General features: G+C 40.5%; 1 protein-coding gene across 4 annotated transcripts in view; it reads left to right on the forward strand.

Moving 5' to 3' along the window:
* dapk1.S (death associated protein kinase 1 S homeolog) overlaps positions 1 to 16,963 on the forward strand; it is a 94,462-nt gene that overhangs the window by 62,330 nt on the left and 15,169 nt on the right. For all 4 annotated transcript variants that reach the window (XM_018235767.2, XM_018235777.2, NM_001091302.1 and 1 more), the window contains 8 exon segments: positions 1,630 to 1,749; positions 3,254 to 3,352; positions 3,520 to 3,618; positions 4,195 to 4,293; positions 4,915 to 5,112; positions 5,743 to 5,940; positions 8,663 to 8,761; positions 10,385 to 10,462. In XM_018235767.2, coding sequence (XP_018091256.1) covers positions 1,630 to 1,749; positions 3,254 to 3,352; positions 3,520 to 3,618; positions 4,195 to 4,293; positions 4,915 to 5,112; positions 5,743 to 5,940; positions 8,663 to 8,761; positions 10,385 to 10,462 — 990 coding nt within the window.

Genomic DNA, 16,963 nt, shown 5'->3' on the forward strand with positions numbered 1-16,963 from the left:
TGGCATATGCTAAATTCAGGAGGATGAATTAATATAATTGTAAGCATCTGGCAGTGTTTTGCCTTATGGCCCATTCCTGGTTGGCAGGAAAACAAGTCTTTTAAGTCGCTCGCAGATGGAGTGTAGGGAGATCACGGTGTTATAGCCTTTCTATTATGAATAGCAGGTAACAGCTTGCATGCGCTACTAATTATTGCTCATTAGACAGAATGCAAGGTTTCCTTGCTAGCTGCAGTCGTCGGACATACACATACAATCCAGTGGATCGTACATACACATACAATCCAACTGATAACTGTTTTAGAGACAAGAGAAATGGTTTTGTATATTATTTTTATTATTCTTTGTAATGGTGCATAAACTTTTTTGGCATTTGTGGAATGTAGCAGCATATTCCACATTTCTTCTATATCGGGGGTTGTCATACATTTTTGGTCAAGCCCTTGTTGCAGGACCAACCTTTGTTCAGGGCCCCTTTAGCTTATGAAAAGGCTGCTGTATCGGCCTGAAAATATTGGCAGTATCCTCAAATCTCACCTTGACTGACCTATTAGCTGAGCTGCCAGGTGTATCTAGTGGCAAAACAACAGGCAATGTTTTACATATTTTTGGTTCTGGGCACCCAGCTCCAAGGGAGTGCAGCTTTCACACTATTTTTTACTCTCTCACACACACTTGTATGTCAAGGCATGTTATTGAATTGTTAACAGTAAAATGAGCCATTGTAGGTCACGTGAATAATCACAATTAAAATATATTTGAACTGCCACCAACATGGTTTTTCTTGGATTTTTCCATTTACTGCTTTTTGAAGATGAGTGCATCTTGGAAGCACACTACAAATAAAATGGCCAAGCACACTGAACAATATTTACAAAAAAGAGCAAACGGAAGACAAGTTCAGAAGAATGAAGTAGTCAAAATAAGAAAAATGCGTTCAAACTGGAACCTATTCAAAATGTGGCCAAGTGAATTTAAGCTTGGAATTCAGTAGTACAAACATGCATTTAGCTTCAAGGTGAAGCTCAGGTGAATCTGTTTAACTTTTGTGCTTTTCTAATTATTTGTTGACAAATTTCAAAGCATAGAAACCAAAACCTAAAGTGCCGCTGTGCGTCAGGGTAGCAACGTCATTGCATTAAGCTTAAATGACCAGAACAAACTGTTTTCTTTGACTTCTTCCTTGCTCTCCCTGCACTGCATCACCTTATAGAGTAAGAGCTGAATTGTCTGGTGAGCTCTAAATGACTTTCAGTAGATGAGCAGACTGACGATTTAAAAAAAAAAAAAAAAAAAAAGAAAGAAAAGCAAAATGGAGCATTAAGACATTTGTTAAAAAAAAAAAAGGTTATGGACGTGAAAGCAAGTGATGGAAAAAAAAGGACAGGTTGTGTGATTTTATAACTGTATAAACTCTTTTAAAAGCAGAGGGATGGGTGAAAGGGTTTAAACACATATATCTGCCAAGCACTGCCACATGGTAAATATCCTCCAAACCACCATGTTTTCACAGTGGAAATGAATGATGGGTGAAACCTAGCAACAATGTATCCGTGTCAAAATGTTTTAATAAGATCCACATAATATACCTAAAGGACCATACAATGTACCTTTCTTGTTTGTTTGCAGGATGAGGAGGATTCCTTTGTGATGAAAGCCATCATTCATGCCATAAATGATGATAACGTCCCTGGTTTGCAGCATCTTTTTGGGTCCTTGTCAAACTATGATGTAAACCAGCCAAACAAGGTAATGTTACAAATGTTAGAAATGCCCAATGTGAAATATGACCAGTCCAGCTAAGTAAATGTTATTATTGTATGCACAATTACTCCCTTTGTCTATCACACCTTTGTATTTGTAACACAGCAGTGAGTTACTCCTTTATGGGTTTTATTGTGTCATTATTTTAATTATATTGCTCTGACACACTGAGAATCCCTTTGCGCAGCAGATCATTAACACAGGCTCGGGTTTTCCCATCTGTGCTGCACTCAGGGGCTGACTTGCTATTTTTCACTGCACGACTCAGACAAAGAAGTGATGTGTTGGCGTCCTTCACTCTCTTCAGGCCTCAAAACGCAACAGCACGTTATTCATCTCACATCATTAATCCAGCAAGCAGCATAATAAATCACAAAGTTACAATGGTGGTGTAAAGAATTTTCTTTTCAGAGTAGACCATTTAATTAAAATACAAAATGATGATGCCATAACCCTTTCTTGACATAAAAGCAGAGCAATGAATTTAATCAGCGGCTAAGGATGTCACAAACATGCAGTTCTACTTACTGTGAGCAGCTGAGGGGTTAAAAGCCCATTCAATCGAAAATCCTAACGGAAAATTCAGATCTGTGGAAAAAGCTTACATACTCTGACTGGATCCAAGATAAAGACAAGCAGAAGAGACATTAAATAGTGTGTCCCAGATGTAGCAACATCGAAGTGAAAAGGAAATGATTGTAAACGTACATTTAAGAAAAAATATGGGTACGAGGAGTAATAGATTTTCATATGCAAGTCTCTTATTCAAATCACTGCATGGTTACTAAGGTAATTTGGACCCTAGTTACCAGATTGCTTAAGATTCAAATTGAAGAGCTGTTGAATAAAAAGCTAAATAACTCAAAAACCCCAAATAATAAAAAATGAAAACAAATTCCAGATTGCCTCAGAATATCACTCTCTACATCATACTAAAAGCTAACACAAAAGTGAACAGCCCCTTTAAGCAACAGATCAAATTAAAGAATCTTACCAGTTTATTTAAGTAAATATTGCCCTTTTACGTCTCTTGCCTTGAACCACCATTTCGTGATGGTCTCTTTGTTGCCTGACCAGAAATACTACAGTGTAAAAGGAAGAAGTGTGGAAGTAAAATACATCTCTGTCTTTTAATTGGCTCATGTGACCTAACATGTATGAGTTGTTTGTGTGCACTTCGAATCCTAGGATCCCAGGGGACGGCCCTTATTTTTTAAAATGGTAATTGTCTATGTATGAATACCCAATGGCACATACTGCTAAAAAGTATATTATTATGAAAATGGTTTACATGAAGCAGCGTTTTACATATGAGTTTTATGCAATATATTTTTATAAAGCTCTACATTGTTCGGGTGGTATCGTTTTAGTCTGCAGAGATGTTCTATCCTATCATTGGTCTCTCCAATGTAAATGAAAGGAAAATGGGAAATTATAATGAAGCTATTCATCCTGTGTGGATACTTATTATTGTGTTTGTATTTTTCAGCATGGCACCCCACCCTTGTTAATTGCTGCTGGCTGTGGGAATATTCAGATTCTTGAACTGCTAATAAAGCGTGGCGCTCAGATTGACGTACAAGATAAGGTGTGTATTACCCACTGAGTAATATTTAGTAAATCAGCTTAATTGTGTAGGTCATCTTTTATGACCCAACAGTACACAAATAGAAACCTTTTAGAAACGTGTGTGAAAATAATTCTTTTATATGCTGTAATATATACTGGTGTTAATGGTTTACTGTTTTTGTGTAGGCTGGATCTAATGCAATTTACTGGGCTTCTCGTCATGGTCATGTTGAGACTTTGAAATTTCTCCATCAGAATAACTGTTCTTTAGACATTAAAGATAAGGTAAGCTGACCATTTGTGTACCCAATTATATGGAAGTACAGTTTTATTTTTGTAGTGAGTGGATAGAAGGGGTGGCATGAAGAAACTGTAGATTAAGGGGTATCAAGAATGTGGGCCCAAATTCAGATATGCACATTGGCCATGGGCTGTATTTAGGCTTGGTGTTGCCCTAGGCACAGGAGCTCAGCCTCAGCCTACCCCCTCCTAATGACTCCTTTAGAATAGCAGCACTCTCATAATACATGGGGAAAAAAGAAGTTTTTATTAAAACTACCACATATAGATTGTATATTTCACCTTTGAACAAGCACAATTTTTTTCACATATTTTCAGTGCTGCTATTTCTGCTAAGGAGGAGCTTGTACACAATATCCACATGATAACCAGTCTATTATCTGCTGTGAAGCACTTATTGCAGTTCTTAGACTTTTCTCTGTGGGCACAAGATTCTTACTTGCACAGACCTTCCCTACTTTTGGTGCCTTAAAGTCTGTTGGGTCTACCATTTTAAAGACATAAAGTTTACTTTCTGTTTTCCCTGTGCCTCATGGACACCCCTATACTATTTGCTTCTAGTCAGGAGAAACAGCGCTTCACGTGGCGGCCCGCTACGGGCATGTTGAAGTTATTCAATACCTGTGCAGCATTGGATCACATCCAGACATCCAGGATAAGGTATGTTGCATTGTTATGTGCTTTCTTACTGTGTGTAAGAATCCGCTGTGAAAAGCCAAAAGGTGCCATCTTTTCACCAATACTTTTGTGCCTGCTTTAGGGTTGTGTGCAGGAGATTTGTGATAAAGCAAAACATTCAAGAACCTGTTAGCCAAGGAAGGTAGCTGCTCATAACTGGCTTACTTATGCAAGCTACATTGCCACAGGGTGAACAGGGATGAACATGGTATTAGTAGTGAGTGACTTTTGTGCTTACCAACCAACTGCCTACTTAGTGCAGCAATCCCTGTATATTTGGTTGTGATTTGGTTGTGTTAGTTTAATGCAAAGAAGACAACTAATTTAATTTTTAAAAGTTCCTGAACAGTAGCAATAAAAAACAGATTTAAGCACCACTTTGCAATGAGACTTAATCAATGTTGCCTCAGTCTGCAATATATGTGAAATGTAGCAGTGTTCTACAGATAGGTTACGGAGTTTACTAAACTGAAATCCCAAGAGAACCATGTTCCACAGACTTAGAATTAGAGCTCCATACATTTAAAATGTTTCTCAACATTTGGATCTAGACGAAGGAATTACAGAACAGTTCAGTTCTTATGAAGAATTGTTTATCTGCAGGAAGAAGAAACCCCTCTGCATTGTGCTGCTTGGCATGGTTACTACCCAGTTGCAAAAGCTCTGTGTCAGGCCGGCTGCAATGTCAACATTCGCAATAGGGAAGGGGAAACCCCCATTCTGACAGCAGCGGCAAGAGGATACCACGATATTGTGGAGTGCTTGGTTGACCATGGAGGTGACCTTGATGTGACAGACAAGGTGAGAGATGGATGAATGATTCACAGCATCCGAAACTACATAAGTGCCTAAGACCCTTTATGCTTCCTCAGACACCATCTGTAGCCAGTAACCTGGTATTTGTCATGATTACCCTGCAAATATTAGTGAGATGTTAATAATACATGCCAAAGTAATTTAGGCTAAAGAAACGGAAGTACAAGAAAATGATTGTACTTAAACGGGTCTTCTTATTGGCCATACTTATGTCACAAAAACTACTATATTTATAATTAGCAGTAGTTTTCATTTGGATAGATATTTTGTTTTACAAAGCTAAAACATTTTTTTATATATTTAGGGAAGTTAGTAGTTTAGAATTGAAGAATAATGGCTTTCGCACTAGCTCTAAATTATTCTAGATTCACAATCATACTGGCCATGTACAGTCACAAGGGAGCTCCGTAATAGTGTTGAACAGCTTAAAACAGATTTGCATCCATTACAACATACTTCTCTATCTGTCATTTATCTAGCTGGTAAGATATCTGAAAGTTCTTATAGTCGTCAAAAAACTTCTGTAGTCAGGAATGCTAATAAAGGCTCTCCAGATATAACTCTCCATAAGAATGAATGTTAAATATAGCTGCCTGGCTTCCTCTGCCCTTGCAGGATGGGCACATAGCCCTCCACCTCGCTGTGAGACGGTGTCAGATGGAAGTAGTGAAAACGCTCATCATCCATGGATGCTTTGTAGACTTCCAGGATCGCCATGGTAACACACCTCTGCATGTTGCCTGCAAAGATGGGAATCTTCCTATTGTAATGGCACTATGTGAGGCAAGATGCAATTTGGATATAACTAACAAGGTGAGTGACAGCTAATGGTGCACATATAAGAAAATATGTGATGAAAAGAGTGGCTGCATGAAGACAAAAGAAAATTATCTTTAAATGCTAAGAAAACAGACAATCATTTTTGAATAGGTCGTGCTGATAACACATGACAAGGTGCTCATTAACCCCATCATCTATGTGCAAATGTAAATACAGCAGGGATGGAGTTATTCTGTAAACTCAGGGCCTTACATGTTAAAGGAGGTGTTCACCTTAGGACAAATGTCAGAAAGTACACGGCCCATTTTATTACAAACAATATTCTAAGTCATTTGTTTTTTCTCAAAATATCTAGCGCTGCAGTACTCTTTTGCCAGTTGTAAACAAATATCTGTTTACCCCAGGCTGGCGGGGTGGGAGCATGATGATGAAGTCGTAAGTTTAATGATTCACTGCTACTGCTCAATCCCCTTTAATTTGCATGTCATTGATCTGATTTGCTGAAGTGTGCCGGCAATAACTGACATGCAAATTAACAGGAAGAAAGGCGCATAAGCAATAGGGCATCTGGTTTTTTAACAATCTGCAGGGGCTAAATATTTTGGTAACATAAATGTAAAAAATATCCTTAAATTTATGGGCTGATCACTTTTGGGCTTTTGTCCGCAGGTGAAATCCTCTTTATATGCCAGGCACATTCTTTATTCCCAGAATGTAGTTAACTTAATTTTAGCTATGTGTAAAATTGGATTTGTATTGTACTTAACGCACCTAACCAATTTATTACATTTGGCAATGTATATTCTTGCTTACAGTCTCAAACATTGGTTATAGGGAAGTTCAGCATCATAGGTGTCATTTATTATTGCCACACATGCAAGAGCACTAAAAGGTACAAAATTGCACCCCTCAATGTTAATGCATTAGGGTTATGTCATAAAACAGAAAGTTTGCTCAACAGGTGGTATTTCCAGGTTACTTGTGTAAAACAAACACCTTATTGGTTATTGATGAATGTATGTATATATAGTCATATAGTCTCTCTCTCTCTTTCCACAAATGGCAAATGCTAAGCCCACTGTGCGTTTTTTATGCTGAAATTGCAGAATGATATATTTATTATTGCTATTTTAATTGGTTATTCCTCTCTCCAACTGAATTCATACAAAGTGAGCATTGGTCACAGTTGTTCATATAGCCACAGATAATGTTTCCCCTAAATGCCCTTCATGGGTCATTTTGCAGGCCCACCATTCACAGAAGGCATGCCTTAAACCCAATTTATTTTACATTAATATGATGGAGTCTGGCACTGATTGTTGTAAATACACATCAATGACAGTGCTCAGTCTACTCAGTAAACAAAATTTCAAACCATGACAATGGGACTGGTGTAATGATGTACGGGGCTGGCTCAATACTCATGGGACCTGCAGGTTTACCCACGGGTCGGGCTGGTTTGACCTTGCTCCCCCATTTGTGGGTCGGCTTCCAATCTCTGGTTTTATAGGTGCACGCCTGTTCGGTTTGGCGTGGGTCTATAAAAGGAAGGAAGAAATCGGGTGCGGGCGGGTGCAGATTGGGAGCACGCGGATTAGGTGTCCATATGTAAGGAACATAGTATAATGACAACAGATCAGATCCATTGCAAGGAATTAATACAGCCATTTAGGTGTGATGTTGCAACTGAATTATTAAATCTCTAAACTGTCTTTAACACTGTGGTGATTTTAAACAGAGGTGTAATAACTGGTTTTAAATATTTATGTTGATACCATTGTATTAAAGATGAAAAATTCTTATTTTGCTTAGCTAGCAAGTCTTTTTGGGCTACCGTCACACATGAAATACATCCACTGCACATTTACTAATAAATAATTACTTTCCCAAAGTTGCACTTGTAACACAGGACATCTTTGTTTCCAAGTTCATTTCCCCAGTAAAATAACCTAAGTGGCCGAGCACCTGGCTTTCTGCTAGGCTGCTTTTCCCTGCTGCTTTATAAGAGCAGCAGGTGGCTGAGATTTATAACTAAGAACAAGCACAATCACCAGAATCTCATTCCTGTTTAGTATTTATATGGAAACCAGCCTCATAAACTCTTTATCCTCATTATTTTATGTATACCTACAGTTTCAGTGCTGCCTCAATAAATACTGACACACTTAGGGGCTTATTTACTAAAGTCTGATTTTTTTCTGGTCAGAATTTTAAAGGGGAAAACACAATTTTTTCGTTGAAAATTTAATTTTTCGGGATTTATTGAACCCCAAGGCTGCTAGAAGTCCAAATAAAAAATACTCAATCTCAAACCTGCCGAGTTCATGTAGAAGTCAATGTCAGATGTCCCTTTTACAATTGGAAGATATTGTGATCTGTGCCGGGTTTCGATAATCTGAAAAAGTCTGCGTTTTCAGGTGTCAAATCGAAAAAAATAGTACAAAATTGGATTTTTTTTCTCAATTTTATAGTCTTTTCCAGCACCAGATTTTTTTTTGAGTTAATTTATTGCTGAATGAGGTAAAAATGTGGATGGGACTTTGGTCAAAGTGGTTTTGCTAAAATAATGAGACATTTCCAGATTTTAATAAATAACCCCATAGTGTCTTTATAAATTGCTTCTGAATTGATCTGTAAACGCTTGAAGGACAAGAACCCTTGAAGTAATAAAACTCAATGTATTTTTAAATCTAAGTGGTGTGCTTTTATATCTCTAAGCATATGTGTATATACATTGTTTTGCCTGTCTTTGCAGTATGGGAGAACACCTTTACATCTGGCAGCAAACAATGGTATTGTGGAAGTTGTCCGATACCTCTGTGTCGCTGGTGCAAATGTCGAAGCCTTGACTTTGGTAAGTTTAGCCTTTTTCATGTTTAAGAATAATTTTTTTCTTGTGAGTGGGTGGCTTTAGGGGGAAAAGCCTGTCCACATGACCTATTGTAAAGAGCACCCATAGGTTATAGGTTCTTTGCTATTCTCCCAGAGGACTCAATGTAGTGGACCACAATTGAAGGCGGGATGCTGAGTGCAAATCCGCATGTGGCCACAATTACACTGGAATTGTGTGTGTGTGGGGGGGGGGCGTGCTGCATTATGGATTTTTAAAAATTGAGACCTGTGTCCGAATTTGCATTTGTACACTACAGTTGTGTTGGTAAAATGTCCCTAAATAGTCTGAAAACCACTACATTAGGATCTACATTTGTCGAGGAAATGTTTTTCCTATATAAGTGCCCTTCAATAACTTTATAGTATGTCTGCGTTCTGCACATAACTCTGTTTATGTCTGCTCTCATGGCAAATTGCAATATTAGCAGTTAGACCTTTGGTTTCTTAAGTTATAAAATGATTTTATTTGTGGGGAGACATACTGTATTAATTACCAACAAGAGAATTTGAGTCTTCTGCTTTTTGCAGACACAGACTTAAGTCCTGCAGTTAAAGTTAGAGCTACAATCAAATAGCGTTCACGTGTATCGCAATAATTAAGTCTTCATTCCATTAGGACCAACCCAGCTTAAATTAGGGATGCACTGAATACAGAATTCGTTTCGGTATTCGGCTATTTTCAGCTGGATTCGGATTCGGCCGCATCTTGTGCCTGGCCAATCAGAATCCTTAAAATCATGAGCCTTTTCACAAAACAAGGAAGTAAAAAAAATTTTTTAGCTGCGGCTCTCTTTTTCCCTCCCCCACTGATTTGCATATTCAAATTAGGGTTTGGATTTGGTTCGGCCGAATTCAAAATAGTGGATTCGGTGCATCCCTAGCTTAAATACAGAACGTATATGTTTTAGAATGTATTGCTGATGATAAGGAGTTTGTGGATTCTCTCAGGCAGCTGATAATGGAGTTTATGTGTATAGGAGATTGCTGGCTGTCAGACATCTGCAATTAAATGTAACCAGGCCCTTTGCTGATTGATTTGCCTCCTCCTTAGTGCTCATTCAGGCAAAGTGACCAGCTCAGGCCTCATTTGTTCAGGACAATGTGAAATGTTTATTTAGTTTGAGGATAGAATGTGAAGTAATGTCAGTGTCAGGCTGGTTTTGCCTCTGCAACATAACAATTTTCTAGGGATTGTTCTGAAAAATAAAGTACAGGTATATATTTAATACTTGGCCTTTTTTTCTAAAGCTTTCCTTCCTGTAAATGCAGATGTTAGTGGTTTAGTGTTTCTTCATCTCTGGTAGTAGGGCAGGGCCCCTGCCTTTCAGTTTTTTTCGGTCAGTCCCAGTAGTTGAGGACAGCACTGGACTACACTAATGGGAAGGCTTATCTCAGAATGAATTTTTCTATAGGACATCCTGACACAAATGTTCATTATATCTGCCCTCTCTTTGGGACTTCCTGGCTAATGCAAGTTGGTGCATAAAACACAATCTCTCATTTGGAAATAACATGATTTTCATAGATTGGTAAGGCTAGTAAATTGGCAACTGAATTTTACATCATACATTTCATTTCTGTTTAGGATGGGAAAACAGCAGAGGATCTTGCTAGGTCTGAGCAGCACGAGTCTGTTGTCAGTCTACTTACAAGGCTTCGAAAGGTAAGTACATACTACCCACTGTTTTAGTAACGAATAAAACCCCTTGCTGGAGTTGTAAATCCCCCTTTATTAGAAATTATCATATTGATTATTGCAATAGATTAGCACAATGGCTCTTATGAATACATTAATAAAAGGTACGTGTAGATAAAAATAAAAGTGCAAAGATACAAGGGATCTTTTCTAAGTGCATTATTTAGTGTAGTTTAACATATCCCCGCAAACAAAATTACACTCACAGGATAAACAATTAGTATCGCATATAAATTTCTTATCTGTCCGAGTGTTTCACTCTCTGTCCTACCCCGTGTATGTTCAGTGCTTAGAACCAGTCTCGTGCCAGCAATCAGTCCCTCTGTGGTCCAGATTTCAAACTCTCGCAATTCACACTTGTTTTTGGAGTCGTTTTGGACGAACGGACGGACTCCTTGATCTTATCCAACACGTTTCACGGACTCCGATCCGCTTTCTCAAGGACTTCTTGTCTCCTACATCACTTCCTTCCTACTTATTCTGGTCATCATTAACCCTTACCTTAAAATTGTATTTATTCCACTTTATTCATGTTAAACATCTTAGCCCCAAAATAAATAAATTAAAACCCATTAAATACAATATTACATTTCATAAAATCAGAATTCGTAACGATAATCAGTTACTTTAAACCATAAATGCTGCTAGATCTATATCCACATTCAAACCATTCGGTACCATTGTGCTTAACTTGTAAATCAAGTTGGTTTCCTGTCTTCTCAACCTATTAACCCTATCTCCATCTCTTTCATCCTCCTCTACCATTTCTATAGCCATTACTCTTAACCCCTCTGAACTTCCATTGTGACATTCCCTACAGTGATTTGACAGTGAATGGGTTTGGTTATGGGAGAATGGTTATGGACTTCTGTAGTTTTCTTCAGCTTTTTAAACCATAGGATTTGAATGCTAAATCCTATCAGTTAGAGAAAGAAGTCATGGACATGGTGCTTGTCTTAAGGGCTAATCAGGCATACCGGTAATTTTACCTCTTCAGAAGTTTTGTATTAGATACCCTATTGAATATATTCCACTTAATCATTTTATCCTTTAATCCAGATTGTGAGGTGTGAGACTAATAGGATTGTCCCATCAGGTTCATGGTCATCTTTACAAGCTATACGGTGTTCTTTATGTGTTTTGAAACTATTTTTTCTTTTACAGAGCTAGAATTTCCTGCTTGTGTGTAGATCATGTTTATTTGCAAAATGAGCAATAAATGTCTTTATTCTTTTGGCTAGTTATATCCTGAAGTTATCAAACTTGTTTGTTTTATAAGATCTAAAGCTGGTTGTTAGGTCTAGATTTATTAGATATGAAATCTCTAGGTAAAGTGGCATGAAATGTTATTATTGTGCTTTTCTCAAGATGCTTCCTAAGTAGGGTCTATATTCATGTTATTTTGATGATTACTTATGTTAAGTAAAACATATTGGCATTCTGCTGTGGTTTCTTGTTTATGGACTGCATTTAAAATTATTCTTATAAGTGGAAATGGACAAACTGTTCAGGCCCACATTTCTGTCTTGATTCGTCTAGGTCAGGCATGTCCAAAGTCAGGCCTGGGGGCCAATTGTGGCCCATTTACAAATTTACACCGACCCTCAGCCTCCATCATGAAATTAATAATAATGTGGACCCCCAGCATAGTGCGATCAGGAATCGCGTAGCTGTAGCAGTAATATTTGGGCACATTAGTGAAATGATCTGCCACTTGGTCTATACTGCTGCCTGTGTGCTGAAGGTGTTAGTAATAGACACGTACTGGCTTGTAGTGACCCCCACTCTCACATATTTCTTTAGGGCTGAAGGTGCAATAGACGTACTGACGTGCCAGTACAGTAAACTAAAGACATAGGAGAGATCGGTGCATCACTATGTGCCAGTACGTGTCTATTGCTAACACCTTCAACACACAGGCAGCAGTATAGACGATCATTTCACTAATCATGTGCCCAAACATTACGGCTATGGCTACGCAATTTCTTGTTTAAATGAGGTGCGGAGAATAAGTCCAAACAGACTCCACTTCTCCACTTCCTAAATGCCTTGTATGCGTCCACCTCCAGAAATGAATGATCCTGATCACAAGCTAGCTACCTCGTAATGGATGTCAGGCTGAATAGTCATCCCTCACACATTTTCACCTCACAAAATCTGGCCCTTGTTACAAAAAGTATGGACATCCCTGGTCTAGGTCCTACCACCCCCTGCGAGCGCTCATGCGCCAAAGCACTGCCTCCCTAGGCCCAAGCCTTTCTGGGCTAGCCACAGATCCTGGCCTGAAACTGTTATATGATGCAGTGCTGCCCACATTTTAAGAGAGAGTCATATATATGCCTCTTTTGGCCATCCAAAAAAGGGAAACTTTTTTGACAACTATCTACCAACACCATCCACCCCTTTTTACACAAGCTAGGTTCAGGTTTTATACATTTTAACGCCTAATTTATAACCGCAAGTGAAAGTTTAAAGGAAAGGGGGCTCTAAAATGGATGCTAAGCACCATTCACAAGTGTCGTTATTGACGCTGGGGATGCTCGGAGCCTTGGGGGCAGACTTACTAAAGGGCGAAGTGCCATTCGCTAGCGAAAATTCATTAGAAATACCATCAGCAGGGATATTGCCAACAGGCATAGATGACAATTCGCTAGCGAAAGAGAATGTTTCCCCCTTTCGCCAGGCGCATTTTTGCTCAGGTGAGCGATCCTTATTTCACAAATTCACTAAAGTGTGAACGTTACCTCTTTCTCCAGCTTAGACCTAGGGAACTGATAAAATGAAGCTTTATCCTCCTCAATCTTATGTCTGTGATATCATATCCTGTATGCTGAAAATTGTCTTTAAAAGTTGTAACTGTCAGGGCCCGAAGGCACAGTAGGAGTGTGGACCAAGGAGGAGGCAGGTAGCCAGCCGATAACGAGGTACAAAGGGATGAGACGAGAGAATGGTCGAAGTCCAGGCAAGGTTCAGTTCAGGCAGCGAAGATTCAATCCAAAAGACAGGCAGAAGTCGGTACACGAGAAGTCAGTAAACAGTAATCACACCCAGGAATATACAGAGTAAGACCTATACTTGGGCAGTGATAGCAATGTCCTGTGGCTTAATATAGGCCTATTTTGGCGCCAATTGGGCGCAATGGCGTCATCACGCTGGTTCCGGCGTCATGACGTTTTGACGCCGACGCATGTTCTGATGGTCGCCGGCGACAAATTGGCAGACGGGAAGAAGCGGGCGTCATCAGGCCGCGACCAGCAGGATCCACATGGTGAGGAATGGGGTCGCCATTTTGGACGCCGTCGCCATCTTGGACGCCGTCGCCATCTTGGACCCCATCCATATCTATTACAGTACCCCCTTCCTTAGGGGGGGCCTCAGGACCGCCATGACTGGGACTGGAAGGAAATTGCTTATGAAACTTCCGGATAAGATAAGGAGCATGAACATCGGAATCCTTCACCCAGGAGCACTCCTCCGGACCGAAACCTTTCCACTCTATGAGATACTGTAACACGCCCCTGGAAACCCGAGAATCCAGAATTCTCTTGACTTCGAACTCTTGCTGACCGTCCACCAGAACTGGAGGAGGAGAAGAAGAAGAAGAAGAAGTTGCCGGTTTAAGAAGGGACACATGGAATACATTGGGAACCCGCATCTCAGGAGGAAGTTGAAGACGCACTGCCACAGGATTAATATTTTCGATAACTGGAAAGGGACCAATGAATTTTGGACCAAGTTTGGGAGTGGGTACTTTGAGATGAATGTTCCGTGTAGACAACCAGACTTTATCACCGATGTTATACTGAGGAGAAGAGATCCTTCTTCTATCGGCAAATTTTTTTTGTGACAGGGAACTTTTCTCCAAGTTGGATTTGGTGGAGAGCCAAATAGCGAGCATGTGGGCAGCTTGATCGTTGGCAGCCGGAACGTTGGTAAGAAGAAGGTCCTGAGGGAATGCAAGGGGATTCAAGCCGTATACACAAAAGAATGGGGACTTCTCAGAGGAAGCATGCATGGAATTATTATGAGCGAATTCAGCCCATGGGAGTAAATCTGCCCAGTCATCTTGACATAAAGATACATGGCAACGGAGAAATTGTTCCAATGCTTGATTCACCCTTTCTGCAGCTCCATTGAATTGGGGGTGGTAGGCGGAAGAAAATTGAAGAGAAATGTGCAGAGCCTTGCATAATGATCTCCAGAACTTAGAGACGAATTGGGAACCTCTGTCGGACACTATTTCAGCCGGAAGTCCATGAAGATGAAAGATATGTTGGATAAAAAGTTTTGAGAGTTCTTGAGCAGTAGGCAATTTGCGTAGAGGAATGAAGTGAGCCATTTTACTGAACCTGTCGATCACGACCCAGATGACCGTATGCCCAAGGGAAACAGGAAGATCCACAATGAAATCCATCGCCAGATGAGTCCAGGGTCGAGATGGAATGGGTAATGGCAGCAGAAGACCTTTAGGAGGGGAGCAACTGGACTTGGAGGTGGAGCAAGTAGAAACGAAGTTCTTGACATCTTGCCGGAGAGAGGGCCACCAAACCAAACGAGACAGAAGTTCTGTGGTTTTCTTGATCCCAGGATGACCAGCCTGTTTGGAGCTATGGGATTGAGACAAGATGGAGTGACGAAGTTCTGGAGGAACGAATGCGAGTCCCAAAGGGGTATCGTCAGGAGCAGAGGTTTGAGCCGATAATAGCTGGGAAGCTGTGGTGGGGAGCAAGGCAGCAACAATTTTAGTAGAAGGCACAATGGGTTCGGGATCTTCAGAACACATACCTTCGGGAAGGAAGCTTCTAGACAGGGCGTCGGCCTTCTTGTTGCGGGAACCCGGGCGGAAAGTAATAACGAAGTTGAACCTGGACAAGAAGAGAGCCCACCTAGCTTGCCTGGGATTAAGACGTTTGAGGGACTGGATGTATTCCAGGTTCTTGTGGTCAGTGAAGATAGAGACTGGAATAGTAGAGCCTTCCAACAGATGCCTCCATTCTTCTAATGCCAATTTGACGGCCAACAGCTCTCGATTTCCCACATCATAGTTTTGTTCAGAAGAAGAAAACTTTTTAGAAAAGAAGGCACAGGGATGTAATTTCCCATCATGAGAGGATCTCTGGGATAAAACAGCCCCAGCTCCAATGTCGGAAGCATCAACCTCGATGAAGAAGGGTAGCTGAGGATCTGGATGTCTGAGGATAGGGGCAGAAGAAAAAGAGTCCTTGAGGGTTTTGAATGCTTCTAAGGCTTCAGGGGACCAACATCGCGGCTTCCCTCCTTTCCGAATAAGGGACAGAATGGGGGAGATCTTGGAAGATAATCCTCTGATAAATTGCCTATAATAATTGGCGAAACCAATAAACCTCTGGATAGCTTTAGTGCAGGTGGGGAGAGGCCAGTCTTGAATTGCAGAAACCTTTGCTGGATCCATCTTGAAACCTTGTTGTGAGATTATGTACCCCAGGAAGGGAATAGAGGAAACTTCGAAGGAGCACTTTTCAAGCTTAGCAAAAAGGTTATTTTTTCTCAATCGAGATAAGACTTCCCGCACCTGGAGCCGATGTTCGAAGAGGTTTGAAGAAAAGACGAGGATATCGTCCAGGTACACGACAACACTTAAGGCCCAACAAGTCCCGGAAGATATCGTTGACCAGCTCTTGGAAGACTGCAGGAGCGTTACAAAGTCCAAACGGCATCACGAGGTACTCATAGTGCCCATCGCGAGTATTAAATGCAGTCTTCCATTCATCCCCTTCTCGTATCCGAATAAGATTGTAAGCCCCACGAAGATCTAATTTGGTGAAGATGCTAGCTCCCTTCAGTTGATCAAACAATTCGGATATAAGAGGTAAAGGGTAGCGATTCTTTATAGTGATTTTGTTCAACCCACGGTAATCAATGCAGGGTCGCAGACTGCCATCTTTCTTTTCAACAAAGAAGAATCCTGCACCAGCCGGGGAAGAAGAAGGACGAATAAAGCCTCGTAGGAGATTTTCCTGGATGTATTCTTTCATCGCTGCAGTTTCGGATGGAGAGAGTGGATATGTACGTCCTCGAGGGGGCATGGTGCCAGGAAGGAGGTCGATAGGGCAGTCATACGACCGATGAGGAGGAAGTGTCTCAGCAGATTTCTTATTGAACACATCAGTGAAGTCTTAGTAAGCAGGAGGGATGAAGGGGTTAGGAACTACAGATGAAATCTTGACAAGAGGCTGAGCCGGCAGACCGTTTTGTCGACAAAAGGAGCTCCAACGACAGATTTGAGTTGCAGACCAGTCAATGACCGGATTATGAATACGCAACCAGGGAAGTCCTAGGACCACTGGAGTAGACGGGCAGTCAATCAGTAGAAATGAAAGTCTCTCAGAGTGTAGAGTGCCCACCTTGAATGATAGTTCTTGCGAAGATTTGAAAATGAACGCAGAAGAGAGGGGTTGATCATCAATGGCTAGGACTCGGAGAGGTACA

This window comes from Xenopus laevis, chromosome 1S, assembly GCF_017654675.1.
Source record: "Xenopus laevis strain J_2021 chromosome 1S, Xenopus_laevis_v10.1, whole genome shotgun sequence".
NCBI classification, from domain to species: Eukaryota; Metazoa; Chordata; class Amphibia; order Anura; family Pipidae; genus Xenopus; species Xenopus laevis.